Below are 23,915 nucleotides of genomic sequence, written 5' to 3' on the forward strand. Positions count from 1 at the left end.
CTACTTGGTGACTAGGTCGATGTGAACTACTTGGTGACTAGGTCGATGTGATCTACTTGTCCACTAGGTCGATGTGATCTACTTGTCCACTAGGTCGATGTGATCTACTTGTCCACTAGGTCGACGTGATCTACCTGGCGACTAGGTCGACGTGATCTACCTGTCCACTAGGTCGACGTGATCTACTTGAGGACGTATATATGGTACAAACCCGTGATCTACTTTATCCCCATGGCTTACTCAAATTATATTGACCAGTTATTCGATTACGGAAAACCTTTTTACTAAATTAGCTTGCCTTCTTGAATTTATACCCTTAAAATTTAAAGCTTTCTGCAATGCATTCCGTTGTTCAGCGTTTGGGCAACATTATTTTCATACATAATTATGCGACGCATTATTATACTTTATGCACATGGAACAGTTAATACTAAACTGTATGCATTTAATGCACATTTTCCAGTCATCCGTATATACAGTAAGCCTAGTAAATAGCCGCAGTATACCACTCAATTAGAGTGTTCTTCTCTTTAGCTCGTTCGATTGAGCGTTATACTAGCAAGTCAGAGATCTCCAGTTCGAGCCCTAGCAGGGACATGCATTTATATTATGTAATGTTAATAAAAGTTTTATCATTCATGCGCTCTGGTCGGCTAGTTACTATGGATTATGTTATATGGGATTATCTAATCAGCCTCTAATATTGTATCTCAAAAAAAAAAAATATACCATTTTTCTCCGAATATTTTATTTAAAATCAGCAATTCTTTTGCTACACAGAAAATAAGACTGTTGTGCATGTACATTGTACATGTGTTTTACGAGTACTGAACGTTTTTTTGACTTTACAGCAGCTTTCTCACATAGCAGATTAAACACTTTTGTAGCCATGTCCCTAATCATGGTATAAATTTCATCGATAAAAATCGATAAATGAATAACTCAATACGCTTATCATAAATGTTAAGTGTATTACTGAAACTTTCTTCAAAATATGTGTCCTTTCCTTGTCTGAAATTTTTGTGAACTGTAGTTTTTTAATTTTGAATAACATCACACAAAAGTTTTCAGCTGTAGGATCAGTATCGCCAGCCTTGAAGGCTCATAGTTTGGATCTATTTGACATCGTGATGATTTTAGGCGTCACGATAATTCTCCACAACCTTGTCTAGTAGCTTGATCAGAACATTGGCATCACCATCACAATTTCGAATTGTCCAGTTGAAAGGTTCAACTTTGTCGTTAAATTGTTCAGACCAAGTCTTTCCCTCTTTGTACTGTGGTCTTGAAGCTACGGCTGACAAAGACACCGTCATACTCTTAATATCGTGCCATGAATCATTTTGCTTTTGAGGGAATGGATGATCTTTCACCAGGTTATTTATGGCCATATTTCGATCGAGGTTATGCGTTCTTATAGAAATAGCATAACTTTAAAAATGACCTCTCTGTTCCTATCTTTTCATGACGTTTTGTAAGTGGTTCATCAACTTTGTGAGTTTTGTCAGTAAATAACACTACACTTGTGTCTTTGGAATTTTTGCGCCATCCGTGACGATCATCCGTGACGATATTACTGCCATCTAAATCTTCATAGCTGGCAACTTCATCCAGAAGAGCATTATTGATGGATTCATCACATTCATGCTTAAGAAAGTCATTGTAGGTTGAGAAAAACTTGTTTCTTTGTTCCAATGATTAAAAATAAAATTCCAGCCTTATTGAAAAATATTCCATAATAAGGAGGAAGCATCCCTCTGCAGACAAATGGGTGAATAATATTGTCATGAATAAGGTACTGTCCTGTTGGTAGGTATGGTGAGGAAGACCAACAAGTCATGCCGGTGAGTTCGACTTTTATGAGCTCATGTCAGTTTCAGCACCCCCACATGTCCTTCAGATGTTGATGTTTTACTAACAATTTCCCTTGGCACCGCCGGGCATAGTTTACTGCAATTTCAATACGTCGTTTAACTGAGTTTTCAGGAGCTTCAAAGAATTTCTTATTTATGTGCCCCTTTGTAGCACGTAGGTATGCTGCTGTCATCGGGGGGATTTCTTTGTAATGCTTGGAGGATTTCTTTGTAATGCTTGGAGGATTTCTTTGTAATGCTTGGAGGATTTCTTTGTAATGCTTGGAGGATTTCTTTGTAATGCTTGGAGGATTTCTTTGTAATGCTTGGAGGATTTCTTTGCAATGCTTGGAGGATTTCCTTGTAATGCTTGGATGATTTCTTTGTAATGCTTGGAGGATTTCCTTGTAATGCTTGGAGGATTTCTTTGTAATGCTTGGAGGATTTCCTTGTAATGCTTGGATGATTTCTTTGTAATGCTTGGAGGATTTCTTTGTAATGCTTGTAGGATTTCCTTGTAATGCTTGGAGGATTTCTTTTCTTCAATCCAAAATTTCAAAATATTACATTACTTTTGAACTGAGGAAGTAGGCTTACAATTGCTTAAGTATATGTTCAATTTTTAAGATGTATGTATATTCAATGATGTCTAATATACATCACCGATATATTATATGTTTGTTTGTCTGTTTTGTTACATTGTTTGCAGTTCGATCCATGATGTGTTCTATTTGGACGTAAATGCAATAAAGTTGAATTGAATATCAAAATTGTTCACTGGCCTGTTCATTTTTTATCAGATTTTTTTCTAACGATCTGTAATTACTTCAGTAATATTACTAATTTGAATGATGGTTGCCGCGTCCTTTTCGCCGACATGATGAAAGTTGTGTATTGTACGGATTAAATGAGAAACTGATTGTGTGTCTCCTGGACATTCTAATATTTCCTCACAAAGGGGAACTAGACAATCATAGAAAAAACATATATAAAATATACGAACATGTCTAGAAAACTGGAAAACCAATTTCAATCAGTTTGTTATATATTAAAATCATCTTATTTACGCATTTTAATGAGTTTGTTGTAGATTGAAAACACTGATAAATCATTACTCCTGTGTTAGGCTGTGACCATTATAGGAATCCCTGAGAATGCTCCCACCATTATGCCTAATGACTCCTCTTTGACAAGTGGGCTGTAAAAGTGGTACTAAACTTAACTTTTTATTACTTCTTTTTTCTGTCTACGTATAGAGTAAATGTTCATAGACATGTTCTTTTAAAAGGTGAAATGTTTGTATCTTTCAGGTTTCAGGTAAAAAAGGTTCAAATGAATAGAGCTAGTAAACACCGTTTTCCCCATGCACACCTCCCAAATCTGTGAAGTATTGGTTAGAATTAATTACTTCAGGGGGCTAAGTACAGATTAGAACAATGAATGAAATGGACGGAAAACAAACTATATTTTCGAAAGTAACAGCTTAAAGAGGGTACTATTCGCCATCTATTTCTTCACAATGGATAGGATTTTGATGAAAACATTTAACATGCGTGACACGACTTGTTTGGAGTCTAGGACATATCATGAGGACTAATAATGCTATCTTTAATTATTGAGCAAAGGGAGTGTCCATATTATTTCTGTAAGCCTTGCATTACCGATGAAATTAACCGGCAAATGTGATGGGTATCTGAAAATACTGTGCCAAACAGGCATATGAAACAGCTTTATGAAATAGAAATACATTACTGTAAAAGTGGAAATGTTCGCGGCGTGGAAATTTTCGCTTATTTCGCGATCATTAAATCTCCGCGAAAATATCCACACGCGAATATAATAACACGTGAAAATATTGACACGCGAATATTTCCACCAAATAAACTAAATACACTAATATCCTAGACGCAAGTTCCTGGTAGTAAACCATGTCGTCCGTGATGTGTAACCGTTGTCATGATCGGTCATTTGTCTGAGACATGGCCATACAAATTTGAGTTATTAGTAAAATGATAGTATTTCATCTAATTTAATGTTGATTGATCATTAAACTTTCTTCGTTTAATGATAATTACGATCGCTTCTACGTTACTGTTCATATCAATCGCAAAGCTGGTCGGCCATTTTGTAGCTATAGTCCCCAAAACAGCACACGTTTCATTTGTAACAAAATAGATAAACTTGCTTGTATTAGAAATGTTAATGTTGAGTCTCCGCGTGATTATACGTTTTATTTAAATCAGACACTATCGATACTTAAATGTAATGAATGGTCCGTTTAATATATTGAAAATACGAAACGGCTACTGTAGAAAAAAGGTCTTTATATGTTGGTAAAATTAGGTCAGAACATCAATATGTCTGCTTTTAAATGGCCAAGTCGTATTTAATTACTACCAAACTTATTTGATACCTGCAAAATTGGCTATCGCTAATTGAGACACCTGTGGTTGTTTTGACTAGACATGAATGCTTGTCACGTCACTCGGCATGACCGGACGTCCGATCCTTTCAACATGACAACTTGCCTGGCCTGTCTACCTAGCTTGAGGGAGTAGGTTTACAGGTAATAGTTTGATTGGAAATAATTAAGAGGTGTTCAGTCGCAATTAAATAATCAAAATACTTAATCAAAATACTTAGTTAACACTGCATTCAAAAGTACATGGATGATCTCTTAATTTACCATACAGTACGAATACCGATAACGCATGTTATTTACATTTATATATTTTCGGGGCCTAAAGTTGCAATCAGGTGTCTCGTACATGGTGTATTTTTTTCACCGCTAAAATATCTTATATATATTTTTTTTCTGTCACACAGACGTAATGCAATGATCACACTTACAACCAATTGACCTATAAACGTGTCTGTTGATCAAAGTTTGGTATATTTACTGAACTGATCGTCGCGAGCTTTCAATGGAGTTTGCCGAAAATGATCTTAGTTTATGTACATGGCCAATGACGTCGCAGCGCGAAAATATATTTTAATCATGACTAACAGCGCGAAAATATCCACTCCGCGAACAGTTTGGAGACTGACTAAGCGAAAATTTCAACGCGCGAAAATATCCACTTTTACAGTATTTATAATCGTTTTTGGACAATGATTTTCCACATGGAGTAATTTTGGACGATAGATACAAAACAAAGAAACTGCAGGCTTTGCAGCAGGGTCCTCATAGGAGAAAACCAACCTGGCATAAAAAGGACATTCTACCTAAATCTGTCTTAAATAAAGTGAGAACATGGTTCCCTAATCCACAAGATATGCCCTACATGGGTCATATGTTAGAGTAATCGTTAGCCAGACTATATGGTCAAGTATAGCGATCGATAGGTTACATTCACGATACCACTAGCCATGTTTTAGCATCCCTTTGGGAATCAGGAATCAGGTTTGGTTTGGTTTGGTTTGGTTTATATTGTTTAACGTCCTATTAACAGCTAAGGTCATTTAAGGACGGCCTCCCGTGCGTGCGACATGAATGCGTGTGGTGAGCGTGTTTTGGGAGGCTACGGTATGTTCGTATTAAGTCTCCTTGTGATAGGCCGGAACTTTTGCCGATTTATAGTGCTACCTCACTGAAGCACACTGCCGAAGACACTCAGCAGGACACCCCACCCGGTCACATTATACTGACAACGGGCCAACCAGTCGTCCCACTCCCGAAATGCTGAGCGCTAAACAGGAGTAGCAACTACCATTTTTAATGACTCTGGTATGTCTCGGCCAGGGGACAGAACCCAAAGCCTTCCTCACAGGGGCGAACGCTCAACTGAAGACCAAAAGTGAGGCATTGTCAATGGAGCCATTAAAAGTTGTTCAGAAAGAAGAGAAAAGATAAGATCCCAAATTTAGTCGCCTCTTACGATCATGCAATGGGGGCAGCAGGTACAATTCTTACGCCCTACCTGCAGGGGCAGGGATCAGGAAATCAAGGGCCATAAAAGAGTTGATGCCGTCCTGAATGGGGAGTAATCATTAATTTAGAACTTTACATAGATGACCGTTAATTGTGATGGAATTGTTTAGACCCTGCATTTAAACACGTGGAGCAATCCTAAGTATTATTCTTCCAGTGTAAACATAAACATTGAAATAGCTGACAATAAAACATTGAAATTTACTGCTTCAACATTATATTCAATTATACAAAATAACTCATTTTTGTTTGTAATACTGTTAACATCACCATTTTCACAACATAAATGTCTGAGAGCGTGTACAAAAATAAGTTAATAATTTCATTCAAGTGTTGCTGTTAGTAGAATAGTTGCTCCTTAGTTTTCTGACGCATAATATAGGAAATAATATCTAATTAGTACATATCTCTATATATGTATTACATATTATTTTAGTTTTTAGCATCTTATTATTCAGGAACCAATGGTTGCACTGAAATGACCGTAGCAAGAAAAATTGAATTCGCCACCATCTTTCTGATGGTCTAAACAGAGAAGACGATGGTCTCTAAACAGAGAAGACGATGGTGTCTAAACAGAGAAGACGATGGTCTCTAAACATAGAAGACGATGGTCTCTAAACAGAGAAGACGATGGTCTCTAAACAGAGAAGACGATATTATATGGATACACTTGATGCTACCTATAGGAATGCAGACTATTGTCAGGCCGGGTATCGTTTTGCTTAAAACTTGTTTTAAAGGAAATTCTCTTACGCCGTTTTACAGAATTTACGTTACAGTCATAGTGTGTCATGTGAATTGAATAGTCGTCTCTAACGTGTAGAACATTAATGAATTTAAATAGGATACCTTGTCTTAATAACTATTATTTTGATAATGCATATTAAAGGATCGAGTTTCTTACAAACTACTACCTTCAACTTGGTAATTTGTTCCATACCAGATACTACATAGGCAGTCCTGGTTTGACCTCCTGACCGACTTATCAGTATGACGATCGGAAGCGTGCCTGCTAGGCCCTACTGTCCACTGTTAGTTTGTCTGATGTAAATGTTCGCACGTCTGTCTATATTAAAACGCTCATACACACCAGGAAATGTGTAAGAGTACATCGTGCCTTATTTTGATATTCCGTGGTCGATTAATACACTGTAACTTATACACGTAAAACTTCAATAACGCAGTTTGTAGGGTGTGCTGTTGAAGATGGATACAACTATACACCGCCTTTAGTCATATAGTTTCATTGCGGCTGCGCAGTCGGATAATAATAGCCCAGGCAGACGTTGTTGATAAACACTCCTAGTCGGATCAACCCTAATATAACCGGCGACGATCGCCTAGTGTAGTGTGTAAATCATGACAGCAGTATTGTGGTCCACGAAGCCATACGTGTACACCATTACCCGGGGTAAGTCAGTTATAGTTTAGTCATTATAAGCATGTGTTAATAGTACAATTGTATTAAAGCTACAAGAGACAGGGCCGCTATGTAGACCATACGTTATTTACTACAAATCACAAAAAATAATAGAGAAAGGTTGGGAATTTCTTTATCTCCCCCTCATTTAAACAATAGGAATATTAGATCTGCTAACTGCATTGTAGTACATTACATGTTCCTATCCTTGACATCTTTTCAAAGGTCAATGGTTCAACTGAGGACATTTCTCCGTTGTATCAAAACCTAATCTATCTTACAGATAAACAAAGGTTGAATGATATTACGAAGGCCAACAACACTCTATAGGTCACGGCAAAAGTAATCATGGACGAAAATATGTTCATATTGGTGAAAGTACTGTTAGCATAATGGCACTGATGTACAATATGCATCCGAACCCAACATAACTTTCTATATGACCTTTTACAATAACGATTGAATATGATAAGTGGTGCGAGACAGTGTGCTGTAAACTAGGCAATTTGTGATGAATCCGGATCCGGTGTTTGGGCTAGCTTTGCACCAGCCAGAATCCGAGAACGTCTGCTCAAAGTCCGAATTCAAAATCGATGAAAAACATTTATTTATATGTTATATTGAACTTCATTTGGCTAAGGGTGTTGACTATACTTCGGTTTATCTGTTATATTAGAACTATATAGCTTTTATAATAATATACAACGAGTTGAGAACAAATTATCACCTGTCAACGTTGTGAAATTGTACTTCAAATTGTGTTATCAACTCGGAATATGTATCTAGGCCAAGGACGATTTAGTTTGAAAAGCTACCAGCAACAAGTATTACATATATATGCGTGTCCAAAATAATGACGTCACTTCAATTAATCAATTATTGGCAGGTTTGAGGAGATATGGGACCTCTGCAGCTACCAAAGCGGCGTTGAAATCGGACCCTTTAGAACCTGATGCTCCCAGTGTCCGCACAGAGATCCCTGGACCAAGGTCTCGCGAGTTACTTAAGGACCTAGATACCATACAGGTAAACAACACACCGGAAAATACAGATGTCTGTCGAACCATCAAATACAACGATTTGCTACTTACATATTGCTATTTTAGTATAGACTGTTTTCTAGATACGGTATACATGAACTGGGCGTAAATCTAAGGACTGCTAAGTTGTACAATGGGTGATGATATATCTGTTTTCGACAAGAAGATATTTACCATATTATGCGATAATCTCTTCGCGAGTACGTGTGTCTGGAGGGAAGGATAAACACTAGGTCTATGTAGAATCACACACGGACATTAACATGATTACCAGGTATTCCACAAGGTTGTCAACATAGTGGTCGTCAGCAAGATCTGTCGTCTCTATATCAAGTTAAACTTTTGTTGCACCAAAATACATGCACATGTATGTAAATTCTGTATGTAAATGAAACTGAAGTTGTATTTAAATAACTACCACCATTGTATCAATAGATCAACTGATAGCCGCGAGGTCAGCCGTGTGAAAGGTTCGCTCGAGACACTTCCTTGACAGTATATTTCACCGGAATTTGATTGTGTATAGTGTATTGTGTATTATATAGAATATGTTTTTGGAACAGCTCTTCGAAAGAGGAATTGAAAATAAATGGAGGAGGAATGAAGATATCTTTTTATCTTTAATTATTCAGAGATTCTGGAGTCCGATTGACCCCCGGTACAGTAGTGCTCAAGTTGACAGATTTCTCTTTCAGATCCACACTTTTATGTACCGTGTCCTGTTCTTTTTCACATTTCTTATCTTTCCATGACTGACTTGAATTACCTTATCGTGACAGGACAAATAATGCGTAACTATCTTATACTTGATCAGTTCCAATGTATCCTCAATAATTATCTCCATTGCATTTAGTTGAGGAAGACTTTCTGTCATCAATGGATTATCCTTGGCTTCTCATTGTTGTTCTTAATTCAGTTAGTTGTTTATCATTGTCCCGCTCCTTATAATGTAGTCACGAGTTCCTGTTGGTATTACGTCATTTACCACACTTTATGATCACGAGTACCTGCTTGTCTTGCGCCGTTTACCACTCCTTATGATCACGAGTACCTATGCTTGTATTGCGCCATTTACAACACCTTATGATCACGAGTTTCTATTCGTATTACGCCATTTACAACACCTTATCATCACGAGTTCCTGTACGTATTACGCCATTTACAACACCTTATCATCACGAGTTCCTGTACGTATTACGCCATTTACAACACCTTATGATCACGAATTCCTGCTAGTATTATGCCATTCACAACACCTTATGATCACGAGTTCCTGTACGTATTATGCCATTCACAACACCTTATGATCACAAGTTCTTGCTTGTTTTACGCTATTTATAAAACCTTATGATCACGAGTTCCTGCTGGTATTACGCCATTTACCACACCTTATGATCACGAGTCCTGTTTGTTTCACACCATTTACCACACCTCATACTCACGAGTTCCTGCTGGTGATGTAGAATCCTTTGCTTTTCTTATTAGTATGATATTTTGTTAATGATATAGCGAGACCTATGATGAAATCTTTCAATGTTTATCATGGCTTTACTCTATCAAACTCTCAATTTGTTTGGAACGCTGACAATATCTTTTGTATAATACTTCCTAATTGTTAGCCATCTTCATACCCAATAATGGATAACCTGGTTTGTTTGATCAGAGAATGGTTTCTGATATCGAATATGCCTTTCTATATTACGCTTTCTTTTTTTTTCAATTGGATATTTGCAAACGATTTGCGGTTAAATGATCTTTCTGACATACCTCGCACGATTCGTTGGTGAGCTTGAATGTCAGTCTGTTAGCATCAGATATGTAACATTTGGTTGTAATAAGCCTGTAATTGTCGAATGTTTGACATTAGATTTAGATTGAGATTAAATAAGAATATCTTAGTAATTCTGACGCTGATTTAAGTCACGACTGTACACACCCACTTTATTATATACGCTACCCGTATAGGCCTGACTGATATAAAGAGTTCCATACCATGAGTAAGCTTTCTTGGGGTGTGTTATAATTTTTACTAGTAGAATGGGCGAAATAAACCATTTTGTACATCTTTTAATGATCATTATAGTCTTACCCCGTGACAACGATACCACATCATTAAGTATTAAAGATATACATTGTCGTCCACTAATGGTCCGTTTGTTTTAAGGAATGCATTTGTCATGACATGTTTGAATTACTACCACTAGAGTCCATGACATCAATATTACACATTATTATTGTAAAATGGAATATTTTGACGTATCTAGAGACGATTCTCGAAGGTTGTACGGGAAAGTCGGCCCTGTTATTTTTGGCACAATTACCCAAACGGCAAAATTAAAGATAAGTAAATAAATAAAACGAAAGCTGAGCTGATGATGATTTCGAATTGTAGATTAATTAGACACTCTCTAACACTATGTGCTGTTCAGTTGTCAGATTTTGTGTTACAGAACACTGGAGCAGTGCAGTTTTTTGTTGATTATGAGCGAAGTCGTGGAAATTACCTGGCCGACGTAGATGGGAACGTGATGCTGGATTTATTTACTCAGATCTCCTCCATTCCTATAGGTAAATTATTTTATCTCTCCCCAGATCATTTCTATGCTCAGTTTTAGAACATTTTAGATCAATGCAGATAAGATCGAGTTGAAACAATTCACGTACTGTCGCACCATGGTCATATAAGATCAGTATAATTTCTGTATTAATCATATTTTCAAGGTTAAAATCAGTCCAATAGAAATGGTAGGTAAGGATATGTTGTTTCAAGGTTTGACAAAAATGTATCTAAACAAGACATATTTTGTAAATTGTGTGCAATATCTGTACCAAATTCCGTATGATGGCAATTATCCGACTGTTATTTAAATCATTTTTGTCCTTTTTCATATGCCTACTATTGATTGAAAAAAGAAATAATTGCATGTGATTTTGTATGCACCACACAAACACAACAGAACATAGTTTAAATACGGGTTAATGTTAATCTTCATCGTAGGCCATTCATCTGTAGATCTCTATAGCTCTGCCTGGATATGATAGTTCCGAGGTCGTTTATTATTCATGAACAATTTTCTGTAGTGTTTAACCCATGGCAAAGCAAACATGATGACATATTTTTTGTAAAGAAAGAGGAAAGGGAAAATTACGATGACGGGATTTTATCAGAGTAGAAGGAAGTCAGTTCAATTCAATTTCAATTCGTTTATTGACATTAAGCTTTATAGCTCATCAGTACAAACATGTATAACAATTCATACTCTGTTCAGTTGGCGGGCACTGCATGATAGCAGTGTAGAACAAACAAAATAAATTGTGTAGAGAATGAACAATTCAAAATTAGGCAATATACATTAAATCATACTTTTTCGTATTTGTGTCACGCCATCGAGACAACAATACACACGGAATGTTAGCCTTAGTAATAGATGGTCCTATGGTAATAGATGGTCATATAGTAATAGATGGTCATATAGTAATATATGGTCCTATAGTAATAGATGGTCATATAGTAATATATGGTCATAATTATAATAATAGATGGTCCTATAGTAATAGATGGTCCTATAGTAATAGATGGTCCTATGGTAATAGATGGTCCTATAGTAATAGATGGTCCTATAGTGATAGATGGTCATATAGTAATATATGGTCATAATTATAATAATAGATGGTCCTATAGTAATAGATGGTCCTATGGTAATAGATGGTCATATAGTAATAGATGGTCCTATAGTGATAGATGGTCATATAGTAATATATGGTCATAATTATAATAATAGATGGTCCTATAGTAATAGATGGTCCTATAGTAATAGATGGTCATATAGTAATATATGGTCATAATTATAATAATAGATGGTCCTATAGTAATAGATGGTCCTATAGTAATAAATGGTCCTATAGTGATAGATGGTCCTTTAGTGATAGATGGTCCTATAGTAATAGATGGTCATATAGTAATAGATGGTCATATAGTAATAGATTGTCCTATAGTAATAAATGGTCATATAGTAATAGATGGTCCTATAGTAATAGATGGTCCTATAGTAATAGATGGTCCTATAGTGATAGATGGTCCTATAGTAATAGATGGTCCTATAGTGATAGATGGTCATATAGTAATAGATGGTCCTATAGTAATAGATGGTCCTATAGTGATAGATGGTCCTATAGTAATAGATGGTCCTATAGTGATAGCTGGTCCTATAGTAATAGATGGTTCTATAGTAATAGATTGTCCTATAGTAATAGATGGTCCTATAGTGATAGATGGTCCTAAAGTAATAGATGGTCCTATAGTAATAGATGGTCCTATAGTGATAGATGGTCCTAAAGTAATAGATGGTCCTATAGTGATAGATGGTCCTAAAGTGATAGATGGTCCTATAGTAATAGATGGTCCTATAGTGATAGATGGTCCTATAGTAATAGATGGTCCTAAAGTAATAGATGGTCCTATAGTGATAGATGGTCCTAAAGTAATAGATGGTCCTATAGTAATAGATGGTCCTATAGTGATAGATGGTCCTAAAGTAATAGATGGTCATATAGTAATAGATGGTCCTATAGTGATAGATGGTCCTATAGTGATAGATGGTCCTATAGTAATAAATGGTCATATAGTAATAGATGGTCCTAAAGTAATAGATGGTCCTATAGTGATAGATGGTCCTATAGTAATAGATGGTCCTATTGTGATAGATGGTCCTATAGTAATAGATGGTCCAATATAAATAGAGAACGAAATTGTCTGCATATTTAAAAAAGAAATATTTTAATTGTGCGCTACACTTGTTTCATGTCAAATATGACGAACTTTTAAAAGTATTATAACTACATTATGTAATCCTATAACATGTTTCTCCGCAGTTGTTTTTCTCATACAGTTGTTGTCTCTTATTTTTTGTGTCACCCAATCCTTATGATTATAGGATGTTTGTTACCTCATCCTAAAGATTGTGGATGGCTTGTTACAATCTACATTAACAATCAGGGTCAACATAAATGTCCAAGGCTTGGCGAGTTGTGTTTCAACCTTAATTCTTGGCCTTGTTATTAAGCATTATACAAACAAATCCATTACGTTCCAGTCGTGTACTACAACATGTCTGTATCAACTTTCCATGTTACCAGTTTATAATTTCGCTTCCCGGATTTTAAAAAATGATTATGAAATTGTTATAACGGGAACTCAAATCATGCATACACGCGTACAACGTACAAACAGTGTTCCGGTCTTGTCCGGGCCTTGTCCGGACCTTGTTCTGGCCTTGTTCCGGTCTTGTCCTGGCCTTGTTCCGGTTTTGTCCTAGTCTTGTCCGGGTCTTGTCCTGGCCTTGTCCGGGTCTTGTCCGGGCCTTGTCCGGGTCTTTTCCTGACCTTGTCTTGTCCTTGTCTTGTCCTATACATGTATGTGGGCTTGTAGACGTAACAGATGGTATGTCAAATAATGTCAGTAACAAGCGTCACTATTTGCTGTTATGGAGATATAGGATGGTTATGCTGACAACCACTTTATCATACACTCCTGATAACTTTTTTACGAAGTATGTGAATTGACAACTCGTGTACCACCTGGCATATCTACCAGACTAGAGAAAAATGGTGTACCGACCAATTCAAGGGCAGTTCTAGGTATCGGTGTTTGTATGACATTTGGCGGAATATTATGATAAGCAATGTGCGTTTTTAATTCACCTTCCCGGAAGGTACATATGTCAAATGCTGAACTCTTTAAGCGACTTAAGCTCAATAACCAAGACCCCGATGTCTAATATTTGCATGTAGCATGCTCGGATGAAGTGCTACCAACTGTAAATTAATGACCTTGGCTTACATCCAAGGACTTCTTGTCGAAAACCAAGAGACCCAGAGATTTGATGTTTGGCTTGTAGCACGCTGAGATTAATGCTATCATTTTAGTTCAATTTAATGACACTGACCTGCATTCAAGGTCACGGGTGTAAACTATGCTACAATCTAAAACTATTTTTCGATGACCAAGAAGCCCAAATACCAGATATTTGGCATGTAGCATCCTCAGATGAATGACTACCAAGTGTGTTCCTGTTTTGAAGGTCACACGGGCAGATTATTCAAAACAATGACTTTTCAATAACCAAGAGACCCAGATGCCTTGATAATAGGCTGATAGCCTGATAGTGTCTGTATGCTGGGATAAAGGCTACAAAAACATTGAACTGAATTAAACCAAGCATAAGCTGATATTTGAATCAAGTGGTAAACAGCATAACATCTGCATAAATGACCTATATCAACTTCAAAGTTGCATTATAAGCAGGTGAGTGACGCAAATCCACTTGGCCTCCCGTAACGTAGTTAGATATAGGTATACACAGGTAAGAAGGTATACACAATGTAGACGTGTGGTGATTTAAAGATGAAATATACATGCTTACTGACAAAGAATTAATTTGTTTGATAAAAAATTCGATCATGCAATTGAGATATTTTGGTGGGTTTGTTTGTTTTTTACAATAACTATGCCCAAACCAATTCAAAATAGATTAGATACAACAAGAAAGATATAATGGTTGTACGAATATTGATGTGTGATATTATACCTACATCTGAGGCTAATACATAGTTGATATTGATGTTTTAGGATACAACCATCCAAGGCTTATTAATGCCCTACTGAAGGAAGAAAACAGGGTATGTATATTTCTGTGATTGATGTGTTAAACGGTTAGCAAAGGTGTCTTTTCCTTCAACGAAAACATCCGCCATACAAATCTAGGTCAAATCAATGTTATATTACATTCTCAAAATGATAACAAAGGGGTGACAACTGAACAATCGTGGTCCTCGTCCACCTGTTCATATCAAAACTCTGCCACGGAAATTGTGATTTTTGGAACACGTCCTTGAATGTCGGAACATTTGGGATATGTAAGCACAGTAAGTAGGAGGGGAGTAATTATGTTACTCTCTAGAAAAAAATAACAGTTGAGCTGAGTTGAAAGTTGTCCCTGTTGGTATGGTGGCTGTTGTTTAAGAGTATGTAGTGTTCCTGTTGGTATGTTGTTCGTAAAGATCGTGGTAGGTGGCTGTTGTTTAAGAGTATGTAGTGTTCCTGTTGGTATGATGTAAGTAAAGATCGTGGTAGGCGGCTGTTGTTAAAGAGTATGTAGTGTTCCTGTTGGTATGATGTAAGTAAAGATCGTGGTAGGCGGCTGTTGTTTAAGAGTATATAGTGTTCCTGTTGGTATGTTGTAAGTAAAGATCGTGGTAGGCGGCTGTGGTTAAAGAGTATGTAGTGTTCCTGTTGGTATGATGTAAGTAAAGATCGTGGTAGGCGGCTGTTGTTTAAGAGTATATAGTGTTCCTGTTGGTATGTTGTAAGTAAAGATCGTGGTAGGCGGCTGTTGTTTAAGAGTATGTCGTGTTCCTGATTTGGTTCATTAGGGTAAAATTGAACAACAGGGTCAATAAAGGTACTGTAATTTAAAGACAACCATTCAACAATATATCAAAAAGTGAAATTGGAGTACTTGTAATATGGCCAGTCTAATATGAAATCAACAAGTCGGCCATGAGTGGACACAATTTGTTCCCATGGGTATGTCATTTGTCTGTTGGATGAAACTCAGAAACTATGTTGTCAACCAGAAATTTAAGCATTCTCACGATTTCATCTTCTATGTATTTCGCCTGGACCCAAGGGAAATCTGCCGTTTATGAAATACTAGCTCCTTGGTGGTTGGTGTCCACATAGACACCCATCCTCATATGACCTTGCTGATTGGTGTCCACATAGACACCCATCCTCATATATTTACCATTGTATGGCACTGCCACTATATAACCCTACCGATTCAGTTGCGAGTTCACCAGCTTATGAACTGCCAAAAAATCGCACGACAAATAAAAAATCGCAGATGGTAAATATAAGCATTGAACGGCTTTCAGTTGGAATTCATAGTCAATATGAATGCAAACTGAAAGCCGTTCAATACTTAAATGACCTTGCTGGTTGGTGTCCACATAGACACCCATCCTCATATGACATTGCTGGTTGGTGTCCACATAGACAATCATCCTTATATGACCTTGGTGTTTGTGTCCCAGTAGACACTCGTCCTCATATGTCACTAGTTGTGGGTGTTCCCCTAGTCACACGACCTAATATGACCCTGACTGTTTGTGTCGCCACAGACAATCATCCTCATATGACCATGGCGGTTGGTGTCCCTGTAGACACACGTCCTCATATATCACTGGCTGTTGGTGTCCACATAGACACTCATCCTAATATGACCTTGGCTGTTGGTGTCCCAATAGACACTCGTCCTCGTGTGTCACTGGCTGTTGGTGTCCACATAGACACTCATCCTAATATGACCTTGGCTGTTGGTGTTCCAATAGACACTCGTCCTCGTGTGTCACTGGCTGTTGGTGTCCACATAGACACTCATCCTAATATGACCTTGGTTGTTGGTGTCCCAATAGACACTCGTCCTCGTGTGTCACTGGCTGTTGGTGTCCACAAAGACACTCGTCCTTACAGTACATGACCCTGCTTGTTGGTGTCCCCGTGACACTCGTCCTTACATGACCCTGATCATGTATAATTATGTTCGGATACCGACTTTTGATATACGTCCATCCATGTGTAGATCTTACAATGATGTCCTACATTCTATTATGTTTTACAGGCTACATTAATAAACCGCCCGGCTCTTAGCGTGTATCCCCCAAGTGACTGGAGCTCTCGTCTCAGGAATGCTCTGCTTTCGGTAATGTACTTTTCTCTATTACAATACTCTCACTTCTACCATCATTTAGGTCGTAATCAGCGTCACGTTATACTTAAAGTAACGTGTTAGTATTTCTCCAACATCCATCTCGCAATGAATCATAGGAACAGAAATGTTTGTGTCAAAGACGCCGGAAGAGCAGATCTGCTGACATCGTCACATGTGATGCTAAAGTAATCGAGATAGATTAAGATACTATTGATTTAATCTTCCATCATTATGATATACATTCGTAATTAAACAGACTGAATAGATATATTTCCCTCTGCAAATAATGTGCTAAATTAGCTCACATTAGCTTTTTTGAAAAGTTAAACCATATCATTCATTCCCATGTTTGGATACCAATGTGAGAGGTTTAACACATTGTGACAGCCTGATATAATTGTGTAGGCAGACATTTCTATTTGTCATTTTTTAAATATTTTTGTGTCGTAGGTGGCTCCCCCTGGCCTAAATCAGGTCCAGACAATGGCGTGCGGGGCATGCTCTGTAGAACACAGTCAGAAGGCAATGTTTATGGCATACCAGGTAATGCTCACATACGTTTAGTCACTGATTCTCAAGTGTTTTACAACCAGAAACTAAATTACATAGCGTTCATTTCGTTTAGATCGTCAGTTTTACCCTTCCCTTACGTAATATATGTTAAGACGACCCATAAGGTTTGAATGGACCGTAATTTCATAAATTGCCATAAACATCCAAAGAGTGCGTTGTAGCCTTTGGATATTTTAATTTGAAGATTACATTTAAGCAATTCAATTTGATATATATCCAAGCTTGTATCACCGTAGATGTTTTCATGAAATTGGATCTGCTTGTTGTCCTCAGCGCCGTCAGAGAGGTGGACGGCCTCCTTCTCCTGAGGAGCTCCAGTCGTGTGTTGAGAGCCACGCCCCCGGATGTCCCAATTTGTCGGTACTAGCATTCAAAAACGCCTTTCACGGCAGGACCATGGGTACGTAATGGAATCAAGCAGATAACCGCATCCAAATCAAGCAAATTTCAATCCAGACACTTTCGAAATAACATAAAATATCTGACAACTGTTTAAATGCAGGTGCCCTGGCTGTGACATATACGAAATGGATCCACAAACTTGATTTCCCTGTACCGGACTGGCCATGTGCCAGTTTCCCTGCCCTGCAATATCCCCTGGACCAGTTCGAGCAGGAAAACCGCACCGAAGAGGACCGTTGTTTGGAGGAGGTGTGTAAAACTACATGTCATGTGCCTTAGATTCTAGCATACGATACCCATTTGCTACATAACCCCGTCCGCCCACCACCCAGTCACCACCTTAACCACAACCCCAACCCAACCAAAAGCGAAGCGCTCTGATTTCTTACGTCCCATGACCTCCTTATGAACATAACCTCCCACTTTCGGTCTGATCCGTTTGCCTGCCTGATTTGTCTCTGCCTCACGTCATTCATCAATGCACTGACCTTTGCACGTCTTACTAGTACCCGTTTTGCCGGTTATCTGTTTGCGTTTGCTCATATAACGGTTCTGTAAAAGTTATGGATCATATTTTATGTATTATAAAAACTTAATGCCTGTTTTACTCCTTAACTGTCATCCTTGGATATATTTATTCCGTAAGCCTATTTAATGTTTTCATTTATTCCTTTGCCGCAAACCTCTCCTTGGCGGCTTTGCGGAATTATTATCAGTGCGTGGTTTATAGACCGTTTAATTGTGTGTCCGCTATGCCCTGCTACTAAATTGTGCTTTGTTTACAGGTTTTGGAAGTATCTCCTTGAAGTAACAAGTTAGTGGAGAAGTATGATGACATGTAATAAGTATTTTGTTGTCCACATGGTTGGGTTATATTTTAAGAATCTTTGTCGGATGTTTTACTTACAGTCAGATTACATGTTGTATGATTCAATTTATTTATATTGAAAAAATGCACCTTTTAAGTAACGTGAATGCTGCAAATTAAGAACCAAACTGTACCGTGACGGTTAATAAGTCCTTACAATATGTGAGCAAAAAGTGCCTTGACAGAAACATATTCGTTATTTTATAGTATCGATGTCACTGTCGTACTTATCATCCACTAGGTGAGGGAGCGTATACATGAGTGGGACAGAAAGGACTGCCCAGTAGCTGGGATTATCGTGGAGCCGATCCAGTCAGAGGGAGGAGACAACCATGCCACGCCCTACTTCTTCCAGGGACTCCAGGACATCGCCAAGGATGTAAGTTGCATGATTATAAGGTCATATGAGTACAAAACAATAGGTTTAAAGTCGATAGTAAGTCAACTGTATTGACAATAAGTGAAACACAAAAGGTTCGGTTGGAGAGTATTAAATGTATACCGGACAAAATAAGTAAATATATGTGTAATAGAATACTAATGCTGAATTACACATGTACATACATGTATTGCCTAATGGGGATCAGCATATCATTGTTGTTTATACAAATGTTAATATATCTGATGATTTGTAAAGTGTCTCAACTGCAGGCCGTGGGAAGGTCAAGGACGAGCGTATTTGTTATTTAATGATGTTAAGTAGGTATAAAGTACATGTAGGTAACATATCTGTTTGTACACTGCCGACAGATAGGTGATATATCATTCACACCATTGATCTTTTAAAGCATGAAATTCCCATGATGGTGGATGAAGTACAAACAGGATGTGGTGCGACAGGAAAGTTCTGGGCGCATGAACACTGGAATCTGAAGGATGCTCCCGATATCGTATGCTTAGTAAAAAGATGCTTACCGGGGGATTTTACTATAAAGACCACTTACGCCCTCAGGAGGTAGGTCATTTGTTGGCAAGATACACCCCAGCGTGCAAAAAGAGGTATATGTAAATCATATGATTTAAACAACACTAATCAGTTCATAACATGTAGGTAACGTCGTTAACTAATCAGTTTATACAATGACGGTCAAGTAATTAACTAATGAGTTGTTAAGATGTAGGTCACTTCGTTAACTAATCAGTTTATAAGATTATGTCACGTCGTTAACTAATCAGTTTATGAGAAGTAGGTCACGTCGTTAACCAATAAATTTATAAGATGTAGGTCACGCCGTTAACTAATCAGTTTATAAGATGTAGGTCACGTCGTTAACTAATCAGTTTATAAGATGTAGGTCACGTCGTTAACTTATAAGTTTATAAGATGTAGGTCACGTCGTTAACTAATCAATTCATAAGATGTGGGTCACGTCGTTAACTTATCAATTTATAAAATGTAGGTCACGTCGTTAACTAATCAATTTATAAGATGTAGGTCACGTCTTTAACTAATCAGTTTATAAGATGTAGGTCACGTCGTTAACTAATCAGTTTATAAGATGTAGATCTCGTCGTTAACTAATCAGTTTATAAGATGTAGATCTCGTCGTTAACTTATAAGTTTATAAGATGTAGGTTACGTCGTTTACTAATCAGTCAAGATCATCACCTGCATGCTATCTTTTATTTCCTATGGAAGTCGTTATTATGTTGAGACGATCGGTGTGTCAATATCATGATGTTTAAGCGCAATAAAACTGGTTATGTCTTTCATCCCAGGGCTATAGGATCTTCAACACATGGGTAGGAGACCCGTCCAAGATGGTCTTCCTGGAAGAAGTTGTGAATTTAGTAAAAGAGGACGGGCTTCTTAAGCGAGTAGAAGACACTGGATCGTATCTTCTCAGCGGACTTTTTGATATGCAGGTATACATATATATATATATATATATATGGGGCAAAGAATTAATTCAAACAGTGTGGACAATGAGCCTTGTTAAATTTTCGAGGCAATCCGCCCCTTTATCAAAACACAAAAAATACAGTCACGCTAGTATCCGCCTTCGGCCCACGTTTGCCGAAGGGTTCATTGTTGTTTCTCCAGTTACTAAAACATTATTCTTATTGTATTTTATTGTATTTCCAGTACTTCTTACATATATTATGTGATTATATTTGTATTTTTTATGTTTTGATAAAGGGGCGGATTGCCTCGAAAATTTAACAAGCCTCATTGTCCACACTGTTTGAATTACTTCTTTGCCCCATATAATCATTACAAGTAATTCGTATCCTCCATACATTTATGTGAGGATCCAGTGTTATCTGGATTATACTGTTCATATTACTTCTTTGACCCATATATATATAGAGAGAGATATAAGTCTATATTACACAAATGCTTCCCTGTACCCGGTGATGACAATGGTCTGACGACACAGTCATACATGGTTTTCTCATTGATCTATGTTTTTCAGACTAAGTACCCGGGGATACTTAGCAGTGCTCGGGGAGTTGGGACGTATTGTTCTATTGACTTTAAGGACGCAGATACGAGGGACAAGGTTCTGAATGAACTCCGACAAAAAGGTAATTAGCAGTGATTTAGATCGTCGAGCTTGTGATTTTATATTTGTCTTGTTAATCACAACGACGAACATATGAAACTTAAATAAAACTTGAAAGATATAGATCACCACTTTCATGATATTGCACGACACAATGCAATGTTTAAGTCATTTCTTACTCAAACACTTAATTTTGTGAAATGTATACACGAGTATGACCATGTATATTTGGTTTGAAGGTATTAACCTCGGCGCATGTGGAGACTGTTCAATCCGGTTTCGCCCAACTCTGGTCCTTTCTAGGAATCACGTGGACGTTTTCATGGACGTTTTTAGTTCCGTCATAGGAAAGCTAAAGTCTTAGGTTTGTTGGTATGGACTGGCAACTGACTGTGTCGGGCATTGGTGGTGTACTGATGAGGAAAATGGTATTTTCCCCGTGTAGTTCAACGACAGTTCGGCTTCACACAAAAATTACTATTCGATTAATTTAATCAGTATCTTATTCAATAGACGTACACAACTCTACAAGCATGCATTATCTGGAATACGTATGAGTATAGAACTGTTATAATGTCTCTTTCAGTAACTGATTTAAAGTGATTAGTTTTTAGCTCACCTGGCCGGAAGGTCCAAGTGAGCGTATGTCGTGTTGCACTGTCCCCCGTCAACTTTCTCATTCAAACAACTTCTTCGCAAGAACCAGGTGACCCGGAGACATGAAATGAGGTGAAAGGAACAAGCAGTTAAAATGAATGACCTTGATATACATTTAAGGTCACATGCGTCAAATATGCTAAACTCTTCAAACCTCCATAACCAATAAAGCCATAAACCTGATATTGAGGCTATAGCATGCTGGGGTGAAGTGCTGTTTGGTAAGTCCAAATGAATGACTTGGACCTGCATTAAAAGTCTCAGCGGTCAAGTGTGCATACATATTTTAACTGCTTTTCTGAAATAACCAAGATACCCAGAAATCTGTCATTGGGCCTGGTAGCATGCTAGGATGAAGTGCTTTCAAATTCATACAAATTGATATTGAGCTACTTTCAAGGTCACAGTGGTCAGTGGCTTCTTCTTAATCAATAGGCCCATATGCCTTTTGTTGGAAATATAGTATGCTTGGATGAAGGCCTACCAGATTTGTTCAAATGATCGTGACTTATATTCAGGATCACAGAGGTCATTTGTTCAAACAATTAAAATTCTGTATTCTCAAAAGGCTTAGAGCGATATCATTTGGCCAGTGATATGCTGAGATCAATGGCTACCAACATCGAGTTGTCGAGATGTTGATAATATTTTAACGCCTTCTTTCAAATAACAAAAAGACCTAGGTGTGTTCCTTAGAGTATGTTTGTTGCCAAATGCATTCGTACAAAACACTGTATCGTATATAATGTATGCTATCCTATATACAGTAAATCTAAAAATAAAAGCAAAAATAAACGACTATCATTTACTCATGCTTCTCAGAACAGGCTCGTAATGGGTAACATACAGTTGTTTCACCTTTATTGCCAGGTGGGCAAAACAGGCCCATTTGGGCCTCTTGTGTTTTTTTGTTTTGTGTTTTTTTTTCTCAAAGTAATACTGTTATAGTCTGCTCAGAACGACCTGTCGCGTGAACCTTTTCGTGGAATATTCAAAGTAGGCGATCCTATTTCGTGTGTGTCAGCCAATTAATTGGAGTGTGCACTCAGCCTATTAATTGGAGTGTGCACGGTTCGGATAAATGTTAACTAAGAATGACCTGTTCAACATGATTTTGCATATTGTTTATAAGGGGTTCACAAATACAAGCAATTAAAACAGATAACAGCGACAGTGAAAGTCCTTACCAAATATTCGTGAACAACTAATGTTGTATTGTACCATATAAGTTTACCTAGTCTGGTGTCACACGCTCAGACAGGTAAAACAACACAAACTGATACAGTGTCAACATGTCCAATCTGTACGTTCATATGTTAGATAACATTAAATAATTACAACTGTATTTACTGTACATTTATTGGTTATTACACAATTATAAAAATTATGGTTACTTGTCGAGTCGATCAAGCTGCCGGCGATGATTGAATGTAGAATAAGAAAAAATACGAACAAAACATGCACACATCAAACAACATCCAAAAAAAAGAGAACAACCATTATAAAGGAAAAAACAAAGGCTGTTACAACATCACCTGCACCCCGTGGAATTATCCACGAAGCCTAATCAAAGTTCGACACGACAGGTCGTTTTATTCAGGTTATTCTCGGTAGTGTTATTATGAAATACTAGATTATGCTATGTGTATATGAAATCCTTTGTCGTGTGTATGCCATTAGGATAAGCTTGAAGCATGTTTTATGCATTCATTTGTAAAATACATTGCATAAATTGCTAAAAAAAAAAAAAAGCATGCCTAAAGTGTTGTGCAAAGCAGTAGAAAGGAATGTCGCAAATATTGATATTATGATTTTTTCCTTTTATAAAGTTGATCTCATTACTGAATGAATATGTTGATTTACTTGAAATAAAACTTTCAATAACTTATA

The 23,915-nt window shown here is 37.4% G+C and overlaps 1 protein-coding gene across 1 annotated transcript; it reads left to right on the forward strand.

The window, feature by feature from the left end:
* Positions 1 to 6,819: 6,819 nt before the first annotated feature.
* Positions 6,820 to 23,915, forward strand: LOC117324081 (4-aminobutyrate aminotransferase, mitochondrial-like). Its single transcript, XM_033879756.1, is given in 14 exon segments — positions 6,820 to 7,198; positions 8,094 to 8,233; positions 10,698 to 10,815; positions 14,876 to 14,925; positions 16,929 to 17,009; positions 17,469 to 17,561; positions 17,865 to 17,991; positions 18,094 to 18,242; positions 19,103 to 19,240; positions 19,650 to 19,752; positions 19,755 to 19,816; positions 20,581 to 20,727; positions 21,279 to 21,390; positions 21,608 to 23,915. Coding segments are annotated over 14 exon segments (1,497 nt in total). The 5' UTR covers positions 6,820 to 7,146; the 3' UTR covers positions 21,733 to 23,915.

This window comes from Pecten maximus, chromosome 1 (genome assembly GCF_902652985.1).
Source record: "Pecten maximus chromosome 1, xPecMax1.1, whole genome shotgun sequence".
Classification (NCBI taxonomy): Eukaryota; Metazoa; Mollusca; class Bivalvia; order Pectinida; family Pectinidae; genus Pecten; species Pecten maximus.